The sequence below is a fragment of the Uloborus diversus genome, chromosome 9 (assembly GCF_026930045.1).
Source record: "Uloborus diversus isolate 005 chromosome 9, Udiv.v.3.1, whole genome shotgun sequence".
Lineage (NCBI taxonomy): Eukaryota > Metazoa > Arthropoda > Arachnida > Araneae > Uloboridae > Uloborus > Uloborus diversus.
Genome location: NC_072739.1, coordinates 82,612,830 through 82,632,433, shown reverse-complemented (window position 1 = coordinate 82,632,433; position 19,604 = coordinate 82,612,830). Strand labels below are relative to the sequence as shown.

At 32.1% G+C, this 19,604-nt stretch overlaps 1 protein-coding gene across 1 annotated transcript in view; it reads left to right on the top strand.

Annotated features, from left to right (window-relative positions):
* The window catches only part of LOC129229536 (uncharacterized), a 53,471-nt gene that overhangs the window by 13,017 nt on the left and 20,850 nt on the right, over positions 1–19,604 (top strand). The window contains exons 3-7 of the mRNA XM_054863857.1: positions 776–826; positions 6,410–6,479; positions 15,490–15,619; positions 18,218–18,299; positions 18,417–18,690. Coding sequence (XP_054719832.1) covers positions 776–826; positions 6,410–6,479; positions 15,490–15,619; positions 18,218–18,299; positions 18,417–18,690 — 607 coding nt within the window. The remainder of the gene's footprint in view (positions 1–775; positions 827–6,409; positions 6,480–15,489; positions 15,620–18,217; positions 18,300–18,416; positions 18,691–19,604) is intronic.

Sequence of the window (19,604 nt, the reverse complement as noted above, 5' to 3'; positions counted from 1 at the left end):
TTATTTAAACTTCAAAACCTTTCACTTTTTATAGAGATTGTAGGTATGCCGATTTATAAAATCAGCCGCCTAATAAAATCAAATGTCCTCAAAACGAATGTGATTTTAATAAGCAGCAGGCACTAATTGCTTGTTTGCTTCAGGTTCATTTCAGAGTATTTTGGACAGTTAGGTTAGAATCCGTAGCATGACTTTTTTTGCCATAACTGTATAACTTACTGTTTGATTAGCACATTATTTTGTTTTAAGTTTCCCCTACCAACACAAAAACTCAAAATAAAATAATGTACAAATTAAACAGTTAATTAAATAGTTATAGCAAAAAAAGCAGAGTGCCCACCTAGGGAGGGTCATGACACTGACTGAGCCATGTAAATTTTTTAGGGTAGGGGGTGTTTTGAGGGGTGTTTTTATCATTTTTAGGGGGGATCATCTCAATATTTAGGGGGGGGCACCCCTGAAAAAAAGGGTCACGTTGCAGACTCTACATTTGTCCAAAATACTGTGAAATGGCCCTTGATCAAACAGGTGCAGATCTTTTCTATACTGTGTTCCAATTTTGTTTTAGCATGTTGGCATCTAAGACAGCTGCACTATTTTTTATCAAAACTATTTTAATATTTTTTAAAGATGCTGGTTTAATAAATGAGAACTGAAATTATTCAACTGAAGTAAGTTTATGACCTTGTTAAAGTTTTCAGCTTAAAAGTAAGTTAGCAGTTTTTGTCTTTTCAAGTTCTTTTTTCTTTTTCTTTTTTTTTTTTTTTTTTTTTAGATGTATAGAAAAAGAATTCCAGATTATTTTTGCAAATAAAGAGCATGAAAGGTATTATATTTTTCTCAATTTTACTGTAAAACGTGTATTATTCCTTCATTTCTGTCAGTACTATAGCATGATTTTTTGTTTCTAAATTTGCCTAATAATTCACCCAACATCAGATAAAATTTCATAGGAGCTTTTTGTTGTTTATCATTACAGCTTGTGCATGAGTTGCACTTTTAATCTTGTAAATTTTTTTATGGGCCTTTCAATAGAAGTTTCATCTGCTTTTAAAGCAAGTCCCCCCCCCCCCCCCCCGTTTTCGGCATATGTCTGCTTGGTGCAATAAAAAAATTTTATGCTCTCAAATACTGCAACAAGCTGCAATAAATAAATTTTAGCTACCAGTTTATTGGCTCTCTCAGCTTCAATGCAATGACATCCGTCTTCAACTCAGTATTGACTATTCCAGACGGATGTGTCCATAACAAGGATACAACTGCTGTCAATGTATTGCTAATGCTTTGGAATTCAGTTTTTAAGGAATTAAACAAGTGTTTCGTTAGAAATATTCTTGTAATAATTTCTGTCTACAAAATTTTGATCGAGTTTGAAGATTAAAATTATTTTCTCTAATATTTGATGTGAATTCTCTTAATTTCTACTGCACCTAAAACTATGTTTTATTAAACATGTTTCGTCAAAAATTGCATCTCATCTTGAGATTTTAATCCTTTTGCATCATGTAAATATTTTAATTATTTTGAAAGTTATTTCAACCTAAGCTAATTTTAACTTTAAAAAGCATTTTTTTAAAAAGTTTGATTTAAATTATTAATTTACTGAATTTATAAATTCACCAGAAGTACAAGGAAAAAAAAAACTTTCTAAAGTCAGACTTTACTCCAACAACAAGAAACTAACTTTTAAATTCCAAAAGGTTCAGAAACACTTACATGGATGCAATTTACATTTGCCAGGAAATTTTCCAAATTATATCCTAATTTCTTAGATTATGAAAAGTTTTTGATGTGAAAATGTGTATGTGTTGTAGAGAGAGATTGCTAATTTATAACATTTGTTAGAAATAGTGTCTTACAGAGCATGTTAATCATTAAAAATGTTATTTGGACCTGCTCTCAAACTGCAAATTACTGCTCCAAAGTGCAAATTAACCTGTTCCAAAATGGTTCCAAAACTTGATTTTTTATTTTCCACCCCTTCAAATAAAAAATTGGATTTTAATAAAGCTTAAAGTTGCTAACAATAGAAAGTATAGGTGCCCATATGGGGGATGGAGGAAAGTGGGAGCTCAAGTCCCCCTTAGAAATTAGAACTCCCTTGCCTTTAGTACTTTTTCCTTTGCAAAAATGTAAAAACCTTTCTTTTCCAGCCATAAATGAATAAGTTATTTAGAATGTCAAATTTTAATAACTCGAATCTGTACTGAAATTGGTTTCAATGGAGAAAATATCCTGCTCAACCATGGGGAAAATATCTGATCCCCCCCCCCCCTCTCCTTAAAATTTCGCATATGGGCTCCCATGATAGAAAGTAACATTCACAATTGTATGGAATAAAGTCAAAAGTAAGGTTTACCTAAGTTTTGCCCACATTTAAATTCCCCCCCCCCCTCCTTAAATGTATCAAAAGGTATAATTGAAACTGGGAAACAGAAAATTTCATGTCAATGAAACTGGGGGACACCAAAAGTAAAGAAAATAGTGATTTTAGTCTACAGAAATTAGTCATTTGGTACCGCAATTGAATGTGAGACTTAACTGCAATTAAGTGTGAGACTACTGGAGTAAAAGTTAACATTAAGTTTGAGTTTTGTTCATATTTAAATTTTTTTGTTGGTATTTTCATATAGTAATACTGATTTTGCCAATGTCATTCCGGCTAGCTAACTGATTCTATTCAAAAAGGTACAAATATTTTATCAAATAGCATCAAAGGAAAATCTGCTCCATACAATTAAAAAAAAAAGATTTTGCATATCAGGAAAATGTAAATTTTGCTTTTTAAACAAGAACAATGTTTAAAATATTTTTAAAAGAATTTAAATATGTTCATCCAAGGTTTGTCGATATATATCATGATATATATCACAATATTTATTTTGAAAATATCACTTTATTTTGATATTTTTGATATTTATTTTTTTAACTACAGCATTTTCAATAGAAAAGGTATATTAATCATGGCTGGAATTGACTGAGCTGGTGGTGTATTTCATGTATTTCTGCCTTAACCTTTTATTGGGCAGTAACTTACTGAATATAGTAAGATTGTTCATTTATTATTAAAATTAGCCAAAAAGTTATGTACTATATTTTTATGATGTATTAATGCATCAATAATATAGCAAAGTAATACGGTACTCCTTTTTTACTGGTATTTTATATTCATAAAATTATTAGTAATGTAACAATTTGAATTCGTTTTAAAAGTGCCTAATTAAATATTAAACATTGCTGGGGAAAAAAAGAAAGAAAATGTCTTATGACTGTGCACTAGGGTGGAACGAAAAAAACAAAGTTTTTACTTTCGAATCGTAATAGTGCGGAAAAGTTGCGATTGGTGAAGACTTACAAAACAAAACAAAAATTTTTAAAATCGGACAATATCTTCCGATCCCGCAACGAGCCTGAATATTTGAAAAAATGGAAAATTTCGTGTTTTCTTAGTGATTTTTCAAAAATTTTGCTTTAATGTTTCTTTTTAAGGCTCTGAGACGGAAAAGTTACGATTGGTAAAGCCTTCAGAAATAAAAAAAAACAAACTGAAATCGAATAATACCCTCTGATCCAGAAACAAGCCTAAAAAATTGAAGAGGTTGAGAATTCCAGGGTTTTTTTTCCGAATTTTTAACATTTTTGGTTCAATGTGCTTTTTCAGGCTACAGAACGGAGAAGTTACGTTTAGTGAAGACTTCAAAGCAAAAAAAAAATCTTTTTGAAATAAAACAATATCTTCCGATCGCGCAACGAACCTACATATTTTAAAAAACGTAAACTTTAAGCCCTTTTTCAGCTTTTTTTTTTCTTTTAGTTTAACGATCCTCATAAGTTCGGTATGAAATACCAATGAAAGAACGTTTGTTTATAAAATAAACGTGATATTTTAGTACTAGCCTGCCTGTGAAATTGTCCACATGGCCCTTTAATCCCGCGAGACGCATATTTGTTTATGCCGCTCAGTACAGTGTATGCATCTAATACGGCCCATTAACGCCTCACGATCTTGAATTTATGAGCTTTTTAGTTGGTTTGTGTCTATAGGTATCTTACTTAAATGAATAAAGCAGCCGTGCTGGCATCAGTATTTCTCAATGTTTCTAATGTGCGTGTGATGTCTATTTGCTCTGTTTAACGTGTTTCAAACATGAATCCTTCTTTGCAGAAAAGAATTACGAGAAAGTCCTTAAGAGCATTATTCTATTATCAAAGAACCTGATTCCGTTTCACGTGTCTCCAAACTCTGGATCAGCCAAAGACATAGTGAATAGCATTGTATTATATCTAAATGAACAAAGAATTTCACTGGATGGTTTAGCCATCGTAGGTTGCGATGGTACTAAAATCAATACTGGATGGAAAAGTGGCGCGATTCGTCAATTTGAAATTTATATTGGACGAACATTGCAATGGGCTATTTGTTTATTACATTTCATTGAGTTTCCTTTTCGCCATTTTTTTCGGCATTTGTATGGTGTAACAACTGGCCCAAGTTCATTTTCTGGATCAATAGGAGAACAACTCAGAGGTTGCGAAAAATTGCCGGTAATAGGTTTTCAAGCAATTGACTGTACAATTCCAGATGTAAACAGAAAGTGCTAGAGCAAGGATCAAAGATATCTTTTAGATATATTTCAAGCGATAAAGGGTGGCAATTGTCCAAATGATTTGTCAAATCGTGACCCCGGCCCACTCTTACATTCGAGATGGCTCACTTGTGCAAATAGAGTTCTTAGACTGTACGTAAGTGTATCGATCCCATCAGGTGAGTTAAAACACATAGTGACTTTTATTTTGCGATGTTACATGCCGGTCTGGTTTGAAATAAAGAACCGCAAAAATTTCACAGACGGTGCCATTCATGTTTACAGAACAATTCAAACCTGTCGATACTTACCTGACAATCTAAAACAAGTTGTTTATCCTGTCATTGAAAGAAACTCTTTATTTGCGCATCTTGAAAACTAATTAATGGCAGTGGTGTTTGATGGAAGGAGGCACATAAGAGAACCAGCGTTTAAAAGTGTGTTAAAAGCCAGAGAGTTTCTAAAGGCAAAAGCATTAGAAACTTTGCTATTCCATCTCTAAATTTCGAAGCAGAAGATTACACAGAGATTATTAATTGGTACACGACAAAGCTATCTTCTCCACCTCTTCTTCGAAAAGTTCCTAACAAAGACATTGAAAATTTTATTGTAACAGGCACTATACCCGACTGGGATATAAAACTATTCCCCTGCCATACGCAAGCTGTCAAAAGATGTGTGAAGCTAGTGACGGAAGCTTCACTCAAAGTGTGTGGATTTAAATCAAGAGATGGCTACATAAGAGCAATATTGAAATCCAGATCAATTATGCCCGAATGTTCCAAAAAATCTGATTATAAATTAGCTTCAACAAGTAACACTTAAAACTATAAGACTTGTATACTGAATTGTGAATTTGGTAAATATTTTATAACTTTTTGTTATTTGAAAATGTTTCATTGTTGCAAAGAATGGTAGTTTTGCATGTTTAGAGGATACCTCAAAAGTCAAGAAATAAATTAATGTTTATGTGTAATATAAGGGTTTTTTAAAGGCTTTTCCCCTGTAACAGCGGGGAAAAACAACAAGAAGAAGAATTTTATTAATTATTTTTAATCACTAAGAAAAGATGAAATTCTCCTTTTTTTTAGTTTTCATGCTTGTTCCTGGATCAGAGAGTATTATTCGATTACAATATGTTTTTTTTAAATTTCTGAAGGCTTCCCCAATTGTAACTTTTCCATCTTAGAGTATTAAAAAGAAACGTTGGAGCAAAATTTTTAAAAAATCGGTAAGAACACATGAAATTTTCCATTTTTTCAAATTTTTAGGCTCATTGCGGGATCGGAAGATATTATTTGATTTTAAAAATTTTTGTTTTGTTTTGTAAGTCTTCACCAATCGCAACTTTTCTGCACTATTACAATTCGAAAATAAAAACTTTGTTTTTTTCGTTCCACCCTACTGTGCACAGACTAATGCATATTATTTATTTCTGATGAATCATATTCATATAACTAAAAGTAGCTGACAGAAAAAAAAATGAGTAAAACAGCTAATGTTAACTCCATTAAAATTGATAGAAATGCAAAACAAAATATTAGATATCAATAATGAAAGAAACCTTGATTTTAAGTCTACATATTGTAATTATAATGTTAGAAAGTAAAGAATGATTTGAGGATGCATTTCCTATTTTAAAGATTTTAGTTTGTGCTGATTGAAAATATCAGATATATATCAAAATATGGGATATTTTCGATGTTTTCGACCCCTGTGTTCATCATTAAAGACTCATAAATTTAGTGGAGGCTTTTTTTTTCTTTTTTGTGATCAAAGTAATTATTATGTAATGTTTTTTCTTTTTATTTTTCAATTTTTAGAGCTGGAAATTTGTATGTGTTGTTAAGCACTTTCTTCATAAATTTTTGCTGGAAAATGAAATGGAAAGAGGTGATTTATTTTTCTTACTATTTTAAATTTAAGTTGCTATGAATATTACTATAGATTCATATATTTTTGCTGTGTTTTGATTCCCTACACACCAATACAATCGTTGGATTGAAAATTGAGTTTTTTGAAAACATTCTAAAGCTATCCTAATCAGGGGCAGATACAGACTACCCTTTTAGGGAGGGTCATGCCGAATAATGCCCCCCCCCCCTTTCAAATGAGCTTATGATTTTCTGTACAAAGCATTTCTGAAACTGCTAGGTATCAGTAAATGCCGATCCCCAAATCGGCCCGGAATAAGGCTTTCATAAACAATGAAAAGAAGTATTTAAAATATTTATTTCAAAATTAATTAACAAATTGAAAAGACTACTTAAATTTTGAACATTTTATTCATAAAGTGATTAAACAAATGTGGACAGATATTATTGTAGATGGTTTAGGGGGGGGGGTATGACCCCCATGACCATCTCTTGTATCTGCCACTGAATCAAATGCAGTTGGATATGTTCTCATTTTCAAGTTTTTTCCACAAATACAATTTATTGTAAAGATATCTCTTTTTGCATTTATGTCTAACTTGAACACTTAATTGAATAGTTGAAATGAACTATTGAGCCTAATCTTTCAATTTGATTTGATTTTTATTGTTGATGTCAGAACTGCTCTTACTCTATCACATAAGACAAAATTGTGACGCTGCAAGTTGCAGGGTTGAAGCCATAACCAATTTTGAATAAAGTTTTAATTTACTTAACAGGAAAAAAAAATGTCAATCTCATGGGATCCAAACTTTTTGTAAAAGCTGCACTATGGGCTTCAATTTTATTCATATATCTATGATAAGAACTTTGTATGATTTCGTATATTTGTAATTGAGTAATGAACACTCCATAGCAAAGAAATCAAAATTTTTTGTCACCTTGAAACAGCAAAAGATGTGTCTGCTTATAATAAACTTACAACTATCTCAAATGTCAACTTCTTTAGATCACCAAGCCATAAATGCTCTACTGTGTTGTTCAGATTGTTATGCGTCATTGGTTGCAATGATTAGTGTAAGTTAGCCTGAAGTAAGAAAGTACTCATAGGGAAGAGACCAAGTAGGGGAAACCCGGCTAAAGTGGATACCCTGGGCAAAGCGAATTTTGCCTATAGCTCCCAAATAATTAGTTGACCGGCAGCCGCGTTGTCATAGCCACTGTCGCCTGTTGCCACTCCGTGTGCGGCAAACACGTCGGGACAAGTTCGCCTCATGCGACGCCAGTGAGCGAACAAAGTATGTTTTGGCGGGGGGGGGGGGGGGGAATATTAGTTTACAAAGGTTAGTTAGGTTCATTTATAACTTTAATACTATTTGAGACATGCTCTTTGTTATGAGTAGGATTTGATGTACGATTACGCAGCTTTCAACTACCCGTAGACGACTTTAGATGCTCTGGTTTTTTAGTAATTTTTAGTAACCTCACAAATGTACCTGAAGGGCATAGCGGATTAGGCAAAGTGAATACCATATTCACTTCGCCCGGTCATGACACGTCACTTCATCCGAACCTAGGAGTCCTTCAATATTAAGATCTCAAGCCAATACTACAATTGAAGACCGTCCTTATACTCCCATAGGATCTGAAACAACAGAATAAGTCCAAGGGAATGATGTTCCCGCCGCTTCACCCAAACCTGAAAGTTCTACGAACTACTACAGTTCTTCAGTTTTACTACCTATTCCTCACCCTGTAAAACCAATAACAAAACGTAAATAAAAACTACAGAGATCTACACTCCAGGCAAGTACTCCAGTCTAGGACAATCAAAGACAAAAATTAGAAAAATCAAAAAAGACTGTCATGAAGTAACTAGATGATGCTTCGACTAAAGCTTCCCAGAAGACTATTAAGAAGACCAAATACCAAAAAGACTAATCAAAAATCTCTACTACAAAGCATAAGACTGCATAAGAGACTGATAAGAAGGAAGTAAAGAAACTTGATGATGTAAGGTTCATTTTCTGTGATGAAATGTTCATTGAAGAAGCTGATCAGTCAATGGAAAACAGGATACAATGTCATAAAGAGTGTTCAGCATTCGAAAATGGTAATGATTTTGTTTGTGATAACTGCAATGATTAGTATTGTAGCAGAAAAATGTTTTTTTTAACATGCTCCTAAATTTTGGATGTTGAATTTTTTTTTAAAATGTCTTTGCTTGTTACAATAATTACTGCAATAATTAGTATTGTAGAAAAATGCTTTTTAATATTAACCTTTAATTTTCGATGCTTATTTTATTCTTAAGTTCAGTTTCTTTGTTTGTTATAACAACAATAATTAGCACTGCAGCAAAAAAAAAAATGTTTTTAAATATGTTCCTTTTATTTTATACGTTTATTTTATTTTTAAGTTTAATTTCTTTGTTTGCAATAACTACAATAATTAGCATTGTAGCAAAAAAAAATGTTTTTTGAATATGTTCCTTTAATATTCGATGGTTATTTTATTTTTAATGTTTAGTTTCATGACAAATAATGTTGCTGTTCGCTTTGCCCTTGTAACGAATCCACTTTACCCGGGGTGTTGGGCAAAGTGGATATTCATGCCATTGTTGAAAACTGGCCTTATATCTAATAATGTAATTAATATTAAGGACAACTGTTATTGCATTATGCAAGTGCATTAAATGAAGACTGATTATAAACATTTGTTTCAATTTCTAAAGTTATAACTATCAATTTCTAAAGTTATAACTAAACGACAATAATCAAGAAAAGCTTAAGGTATCGACGTTACCCGGGTTTCCCCTAGCTCATTTACTGTTTGAAATTGCATCGTTTTTTTTGTAAAGAATTGTTAACATTTTAATGATTACCTATTTTTTAGTTTGCAAGGTGACTAGTCTGAGAATCAGCTATATCCTTTTGTTATCAAATTATTTGATGGAGAAAAAAAATAAACTATCACTATTTTCAGTTTTCACGTTCGCTATTTTCTTTTTCAAAAAGGTAATGGGACAACATTTTAGAAATTATTTTAATGCTATTGCATTCCACAGTGTTGTAGTTAGAAAAACATATTTATACACAAATACAAATGTGACAACCAGCAGCAGGCTCTGGGCCCAGCTAGACTGGTCCTAGTCAGTTTATTAGTCCCAATGAAGATTAATAGCCTTCTTAAAGCTATCCACCCACTTGCTCATTACCACCTCTTCCAGTAAGCAGTTCCAAGTGCCACAACCCTACTAAAGTAGTAATTTTTCCTAATTTCCAGGTTAACCTGAGATTTGAATAGCTTAAAACAATGACTCCTCTTCCTGTTTTCCATGCAAAAGTTTAACCCATTAACATCTTTCATTTTGATAAATTTAACAATTGAATCATGTCCCTTCTGACTCTCCTCTGCTCCACGCTATACATATTAAGCCTTTTAAGTCTGGTATCATAGGCTGAATTTGAAAGTCCCCTTACTAATCTAGTAGCCCTTCTTTAAACTCTTTCCAATACAGAAATATTTTTTCTGAGATAAGGAGACCAAAACTGAATAGCATGCTCCGAATGAGGTCTTACTAAACTCCTATATAAAGGCAGAAGAACCTTAGATCTGTTTGTAATAGATCTATTGATAAACTCAAGCATTCTGTTGACTTTGTTACTTGCAATGCTACACTGTTGACTAAACTTGAAGTCCTGATTTATTAAGGTACCCAGATCAATAACATTTTCTGCCTGACTAATGACCGAACCATGTAAATAATAACTCATACTCTTATTTCCATGATCTAAGGGCAGCACTTGACATTTTCCTATATTAACTGCGATACCCCACTTCTCCGCCCACTTAGTAATATCGTCTAAATCGTCTAGAAGCAGTTTTACTTGTTCTTCATTTTCTGCAATCCTCATAACTTTTAAGTCATCGGCGAAACAATTTCTGTTTCCAGAAATATCTTCATGAACGTCATTCATGAAAATAAACGAAAGAGGCCCTAAAACGGATACCTGAAGAACTCTGCTTAAAACATCACTCCATTTAGAATGATTTCCCCTCACAATTACTATTTGTTTCCTTCCAATACCCAATTCCTAACCCAAAGTAAAATTTTCCCTTTTATTCCAATATCAACTAGTTTGCTGGGAAGAGCAACATGCCGTACCTTATTAAAAGCTTTTTGAAAATCAATATAAATGACATTCATACACTTTTTGTTATCTAAAGCCAAAGTAACCTTGTCATAGAAATGCAATAAATTAGTAGCACAGGACTTGCCTTTCCTGAAACCATACTGCAAACTAGTCAACAGATTATTAGTCTCTAAGAAATTCATAATCTTGATTTTGATTAAAGTTTGAAAAACCTTACAAACCACTGAAGTCAGACTTATAGGTCTATAATTCCTTGCATTACCTTTAGACCCTTTCTTGAAGAGTGGTGTTATGTTACCCAGCTTTCAGTCCTCTGGCACTGTCCCTTAGTTATAACAAGCATTGAAAATATTTAAAATAACATCCGCTATTTCCTCTGCACATTCAGCTAAAATTTTTGGATAAATATTATCTGGTCCTGGAGGTTTAGTTGCTTTAATTTTTTTCAAATTAACTAGAACCTCCTCCTTGGAAAACACGAAATCCTCAAGCTGTATAATAGCTTGTGTCTTGCTAGTGTCAACTGTTGAGATACATTTATCGTTAAACAAACACACTGGGAATAAAGTTTTTAAGAACATTTACAATATCCCTATTGTTTTGAATTAAATTTCCATGCTGATCAACCAGTAGCCAAATTTGACTATTACAAACTTACCCAGAATTGGCATAAACCAAAAACCTTTTAGGATTCTCATCAATGTAATCTGCTAGCCTTTGTTCCAATTCCCTTTTCTGAATCCGTACCGAATACTTAAAATTACACTTTGCCTTACAATACTGGAGCCTATCAGAAATTTGACCAGTTTCTTTAAACTGGCAGAAAGCGGCTTGCTTATAATTTAGAGCTTCTTTAATCTCCGTAGAGAACCTCATGGGCCAAATTTTAGTATGAACACCTTTTCTCCTAAATGGAACATAATCCCCAACCATTTTTGCTCGTTGTTCCTTAAATTCCATCCACTGCAGATCTACATTGCTATTTTCCAATCCTGACAAAAATACCTCTTTCAAGCCCTGCCTAAATGCAACAAAATCAGTATTTCTAAAATTGAGCACAAGCCTAAAAATTTTGTCTTTGTACACATCAAATTTGATCCAGAACCTAATACTGTTATGATCACCATTGCCTATATAATGCACCACACACAACTCCTGAACAGAACTTCCTACGTCACAAAAAAAACTAGATCCAAAATAGCATCCTCTCGAGTTCCCCGAGTTACAACTTGATCTAAGAAACAATCACCTGAGAAACAGTTTTTAAAATTCCTCTTCTCTGCTATTACCAGTGTAAAAATTATTCCAATCAATACCCAGAAAATTGAAATCTCAATTATGATGACGGATCCCTTACTGGACATGCCACTAATAATACAATACATCTGGGTCATTCTTAAAAAAGTATAACTTTTCTGTCACAGGCCTTTTACAGTGAAAACGTTAAAGAATCATTCATTTAACAATGATTTTTAATTTAATCAAAAATATATCTATTTAGACCTACCAACAATTTTTTAATAATTTTTATTTTGGTATATCTTTGGTACACAACATGTGAATTCTCAACTCTGTGGCATGTAAACACCTTGTGTAACTGTTTACGTTGCTTAATAACTTGTTTAGTTAAAAGTATATAATTTATTTATTATTCCTTTCACAAGTGTCTCAAATACTAATTGTTCAAGCATATTTAATTTTTTAATATGGTGTTTTAGTTCGTTTTAGTAGGACAAGGAGTCATGTCACTCAATAAATTCTCACCTCCATTACCTAAACACAAAATGCCATTCTCATTAACAGATAGCAGTAATGGCATCAAATTTTATTTTCCATGATACAAGGGAGCCTCCTTGTTTATTTTCAGCCATAGTTGGATCCAGATATGGCCTCAAGACAGCTTGGGGGTAAAAGCATTACAATCATCAATTGGAGCAGATATTATTGAGTCTATCGTAGGTAGCAAATGGGGTTTGGAGAGCAAACCCAGCCCCCCCCCCTTTTTTTTTATCATCAATTGAAAATTCTCAAGTAAAATTCCACATTCTAAATGAGTGTCAGATATTGAAAAGCTTAATGATGAATTGCTTATTGCTAATTTAATTTTATTGTTGTGAGATTTTTGTCGAAAAATAAGAATAGATTTTGCTTTAAAAACTTAGTGTGGTTATTCTGACTTCTCACCTCAGTGAACTTGAATTATATGTAAGTGGGGATTGGGGGGGGGGGAGGGTAGATTAAAGTAAAAAAAAAGATGTGAGCATTTTACTTTAATTTACACCATTAGGGATGTAAATTAAAGTAAAAAAAGGTGTGAGCTTGTTTTTGTATGCTTAACATGTGCAGAATGTAGCAACAAAAAAAAAAAAAAAAAATCCCTGAAAATTGTATCTATTAGGCCTATATTAATGGAAAATTCCTCACCTCCCTGAATCTCACCTTCATGACAGATCTTATCAATGTCGTTATTTCTGAGGTGAAAATAAATGATGGAGGGGAAATACATCAATAATAGGCATTCTAACAAAATTATAAATTGCCAGTATACCCTCAAATTTACTAAATACTATTTTTTTAACATACATTTGAAACTACTAATTAAGCAGTACTTTAATTAAGAGAGCTTAATATTATATTCCCTCTAATCATTAAAATAACTTAGTGTTTGCACAATTAATAAAATTACTACTTTTATATTAAATTGGTCGCAATTTTTTTAAATATTAAAAGTTTGTTTCTTTTTTTTTTTTTCGTGAACAAGGCATTTTTTATTTTTTTTATTCATGAGTAAAATAATGGGAACTTAGCTGGGCCATTGTTTATGGTTACTTCTAGTAGGTAACACTTTCATGTAAGAATGAAGAAAAAAGAAAGCAAAAGGTTTTGAAATTGAAAAATATTTGCGTTCAAAAGTTACGTTTTCTGGAGAATGACCCATCTGTTCATTTTGTCCCTGGTTTGAATTAGGTGAGCTATAAATGTTTCCCAAGTGCAATTTTTTGCCCTCATTGCTCATCAACTCCAGCTAAACCATATCAATATCAATAAATTTAATAATTTTCGACCAATTCATTGCAAATAAAAGTGTTTCTAACATAAAATAAAACCCCACCACCTCTTTTGCCTACTCGATCTTGTCTAAACAAACTATACCCAGCAATACCTAATAAATCTGCATCAAATTCAGTATCCCATGTCTCTGTAATTTCAATAACATCTAACTTCTCATCTATAACTATTCTTTTCAATTCTTCCATACAGCGAGCATTGGTATAGAACACTTAAAGCATACCCAAATTGCTTTTATTTAACACATTGAAATTTCTTAAATCACTATTGTTAAAATTACTACTCATTTAAGGGAACTCACTTTTTTATAGGATGGTTTAACTGTGCTAGATTATTTAGACTAGTGGTGCCTAACCTACAGTCCACGAAGATGATTTGTGCGGCCTGTTGTTTTGTTTAAATGTTACAAATCAAAATCACGATTAATGACAAAATTACAAATTTTGAGCGAAATGTTCAAAAATTCGTTTTTAAAAAACAAATGTGATTAAAAGAAGCATCAAAAAGTGGTAACAAAAATTTTTGATTTTTAATTATCTTTCCTCTTTCAATTTTTTCCCCTGTTATTTTTTTTAAAATTTGATATATTTTAAACTTTTATATGAGGCAGTAAGAAGCAAAGGCGTGTAAGGGGCAAAATTAAAAATTTAGAAATAACCTATGCAAATAGTAAAGGAACCTCTCCTCTGTCTTGGGTTTGAAACTAATTTGTAAACTTGACGTCTTCTTTAAAGTAGTGTGTCCCAACTTGGAGATTTCTTCAGACCATTCAGCCTGAAACGGAATAACCACAGACCTCTCATTATATTATTTCATACATCTTATCAGCTATAACTAAATTACAACAATTTTTAAAAAAGAAAATATTATTAACTGAGAAACTATTATAATTACAACACAGTCACATGATCACTGATGGCAGACCGCTTGTGCAACATCTGCAGACCTACCCCGTAATATGTACGCTATGAATTCATTAAAGTTATAAATTTTAAATACATGAGTACCTATAAATTCATTACTTTAATGAAATTAAGTAAAAATGTAAGTTATTGAGGTGGTTAAAGCTACACATTAGCGCTTCATGGCCAGAGCTAAAGCAGAGTTGCAAGGAAATGTCAAACAGCTATGGTCAACAAATCCATCCACAATTTTAACCTTTTTTGTGGGGGGGGGGGAGGGTAGTTTATGTTTGGAATTGCCACAACCAAGCTGCAGGCAAATAGCTGAGTATTTCATCTCACTGTTGTGATAGCAAAAGCTTGTTACAGCAAAATTTTATTTGTTCAAAAATATTTTCACCAGAATATTTTTTACCCACCAATGTGAAGATATATACTCAGCATCTACATGAAGTTATTTGCCTGCAGCTAACCATGGTTATTCCAGAGTGATAAGCCCAAAGCAAAACTGTAGCCTTTGAATGCTGTAACTGAACTGTTTGATATTGAGGTGGTGATTAATATTTTAAATGTGGTGAATTACTTTGTATATGCATTATGTATGCATATGGAGGAATAGGAAAACATTAAGAATTTAAATATAAAGAATTTCAGTTACTTTAAGGGTGAGAAGACTAAAAAAAATGAATATATGTTGGGGCAATAATTGTAGAAGTTAAAACTTTGAGCAACAAAACCGATCAAACTACATCTCACACAGAAACGAACAAAAATCTAAGTTTCTTTAATATTTGTCCTGTGATATTGTGTGTGAATTTATGAACATTTAAAAGTGATGAATACTTAGTAAAAAAAATGAAACTGATTTTATTATAAGCCTTTGTGTTTTTTCTGTTTTCAGAATGAAAAATATTTGAACGACTTGGCCATCAAACTGTTATGTTATTTAGTTTATTTGGACAGTTATCTTTATAAAAGTGATGGACATTCTAGAATCGATAGATTGTTATTCATATTTAAATTACTCCCTGGTAAGTTAATGATAGATTATTTGATGCCGTACAATGAAAATAACACTGATTAAATTTAACTGTGCTTTTATGGTTGCAAAGATGATTGTTTTTCTCTTATACACCAGCATTTTGTTATTAATACTGAAAATATGGTATTGTCCATTTTGCTTACATCTCCTCACCTCTGATTTTTTTCTCCTTACATAAACTTTTTGGCGATTATGTCGGTAATTATTATTAATGTTCATCGTGTAGTCCTGTTTAAACCCAATTTTAAAATTGATTTACTTTAATAAATTGTTTTATTTCCGGATTTTATACCTTTGATGACTTTCTTTCAAAAATGTGATCTCTTTGCATTTCATGTGAGAACCAAAATTTGCTCATTTTCGTTGTTTAAAACATTTGGGTAGGAGGTAAATTAATAATATTTCTCTACACCTGTATTATAAAAACCTATGCGTGTCTTTCTGTGTGTCGGTAACCCTATCTCCTCCAGACTAGTAATGTCTTGGTCAATACAGTTACCGTCAGAAACAAGACATCCAGGGGAAGCCACTCTGTCCTGTCTTGCCCCTTAACGCTAGAAAGACTGAAATGTCCTGTATACCTAGAAAGACTGAAGGGGTCAGTGTGGCCCCTACCCATTGTTATGATGAATTCTTTTTATAATTCTTTCTGAGTGAGTCCACATACCTGATGGTCCTCTTTTTGACTAAATAAAAACTTAGTACGTAATTATTTTCAGTTTTTCTCTTTGCTCACCAAAAATAGAATTAGTTTATCTTTCCAAGAGCATTGGCTGCCATGTGTCTGCTGAGCAATCGGTACAGTCTCTAGGATTTGGATATCCAACCAGCTGCATAAAGTAAAAGTTACAGGTTAAACTAGAGTGAATAGCATTTTTTTTAATGCTATAACAAGAAGGAGAAAGGTTTTTTTTTTTTTTGTAAAATAGCTTAGGGGTCGCTGTAGCCCCTTCCATCTTTCTAGGTATAAAGATCAATATTTACAGTACTATGAGGCGAATGATTAAATGATTAAACAAGAATTCAAGTTGTGTCATAAAATGAAAAGTTAGAAAGTTCCATTCTCCTCGTTAGATATTATTCGAGTTATTGAACAACAAAGTACTCGAGGGACCACACTGGCCCCTCCATCTTTCTAAAGTTAAATCTCAAAGGGCCAGTCATCCAGTACTGATGATGTCCTGAAGAGATCCAGACATGGGCGCCCATTTGCAAAATTGTAAGGGGGAGGCTCAGATATTTTAACCATGGTTTAGCGGGATATTTTCCCCATGGAGGCACATTTCAGGACAAATTAGAGTCATTAAAATTTGACATTTTTAATTACTTATTCATTAATGACTGGAGAAGAAATATTTTTATATTTTTGGGAAGAAAAAAGTATTAAAAGCAAGAAAGTTCTAATTTCTAAGGGGTTGCCCCCTATATGGGTGTCCTTGGATCCAGATATGGCCTCAGGACATCCTGGGGTAAAAGCATTATAATCATCAATTGGAGCAGGTATTATTGAGTCTATCGTAGGTAGCAAATAGGGTTTGGAGAGCAAAGCCAGCCCCCCCCCCCTTTTTTTTATCATCAATTGAAAATTCTCAAGTAAAAGTCCACATTCTAAATGAGTGTCAGATATTGAAAAGCTTAATGATGAATTGCTTATTGCTAATTTAATTTTATTTTTGCTACAATTATATCAATGGTTATCTATAATATTTACCATAGACCTTGAAAAGAAATTTTAAAATAATTTTACTTACATATATTTGACTGTTTTTATACGTTGAACAGGATTTTTCTCATTTTTGATGCTTACCTCTCTTTGTTAATAGGCAAATAAATATTTTTTTTTTCTATTTTTTAATAAAAGGGTAAAATAAAGCTTTAATCGAAATTCTGGGCTGTTTAAGAGTCAAATGTCAAAAAGTTAAATGCTGAGCCACTAAGTTAATCCTATTTTCATACCAATTATTTTAAGATTTTGACATACATTACATCTCTAATTTACATTTCACTTCTGTACTAGTAATTATATGAACTATTTTAATCATTTCATATTTTCAGTAAGTTACCGCCCTACAGCCAGGGCTAAGGCAGAAATACATGAAATACATCTCCAGCTCGGTCATTCCAGCCGAGGACTGCAGTTTTGTGCAGCTACCAGTTATATACATTACCTAAATTAGCTACCATTTTGTTTGGCACTCTTGACTTCCTTAAGAGGTTTTCCACCTCCTGCACGAAACTGCAGTCCTCGGCTGGAATGACTGAACTGGCGGTGAATTTCATGCATTTCATATTATATTCATTAGGAGATTAATGTATTGTACCTAGTTGAATTCTTTTTCATGTCTTCCGTAGCAAGTGCAATTTTCATTAATTTTAAAATAATTGTAGTAATTGTGAGGGAGAAACTAAAAGTCTGTTGTGAGCTTTTTGATTTCAAGTGAAAAAATTATTACACTGTTGAAAAAAAATAAGCGCAAATATCATATGTGTACCTTGTTTATATTTCATCAATGATATGTTTAAAATAATGTTTGGAGATAATTAGTACAACACCAACTCATAGATAACTTCATTGTATTCCTTTTAGATACTTCCATCATATATGACTCTTTGCTTCTCATTAATAACTTAAATGATAAAGAAAGAGAATTCTTTGGCTTGATCCTACGGTAAGTATGAGTAGTAAATATTTTTGTTTAATAAAATTTTAACTGGTTTATTTTTTAATATTAAGTATTAAGAGTTTGTTCAGTTGCATCTATGTTTTGATTTCCTCGTATTTTCAGCTATGTGTTATGCAGAGAGAGACTGCCTTCAATTTCAGACCCAGTTGTATACATCAAAGTCCTTTTATTGTTCAGAAGATTAAAGCAAATGATTCAGAAGAATCGAAGAGAAGCTGTGGTTTTCATTGCATCTGCGGTCACTCAACCACCTGACATAACTTCATGGTTAATTTCTCTGTGTTTGGAAGATGTCGATAATATAAAAGATTCCAACGTCGTTGAGCTTCTTTTCAACAAAAATTTCAGTAGAAATAACTTGCAGATATTACGAAAAGTGAGTTTGACATATATTTTAGTGTTTGATTTGTTTGTTAGTGTTAGATTATTCTTTCATTTTAACAATATACAGGATGAACTTTGGAAAAAATATATGTTTATATCACATACATCGAAATTAATTGCATATAAATGTTTTGAGATCATAGAGTGTTTTCTTTTAGTACATGTATAGTCTATGTACAAAGTTATCATAAGCCTTAAAAGAATTCTAAGATGGTCTCTCTTTTTCTTGTAAGTTTTAAAAAAATACAAACATTTAATAAAAAATACCTATATTTGTAACAAAAAAAAAAAAAGTAACTTTGAATTTTTGCTGTACATACTTTATATTTCTTGCAGTTTAAAACATAATAAATGATATAGAGAAACAATAGCGGATATTTAAATATATTGCTACTTAATTTCAGAAATGCTGTTAACTAATGTAAGCCTTCTTTTCCATGTACAAGCGAAATGGTGGTTGTGTCATTTTCAGTGCACAATCTTTCTCTTCAGTGCACAAGAATCAGGTTTTTTTGTCGCAAGGATTTTCTAAGCTCCATTATAAAGTGAATTAAATTTATTTTTGTTTTCAATAACATTTTAGTTTGAAAATTTGGATACATGATGCGCCTCATAAAAAGCTTGTAAATCATTTAAACAACCAGTAATTAAAATGAACCAAGCAGAATCAGTTCTAAAAAATATTTGAGTGATTAAAAAAAAATATTCTTTTGAAACATGTTTGTTTCTTTAGATTGGGAAAATTCATTTAAAAGAACATTTTCCGCTAATTAGCAAAATTTTGCTATTTTGAATTTTCAGCTTTGTAGAATTTAGCAAAAAAGGTTCTCTTTTTTTTTTTTTTAAGCCATCACATGTATGATCAAAGTTTGAAAGATGTTCATAGTGTTTTTGAGAATGCATATT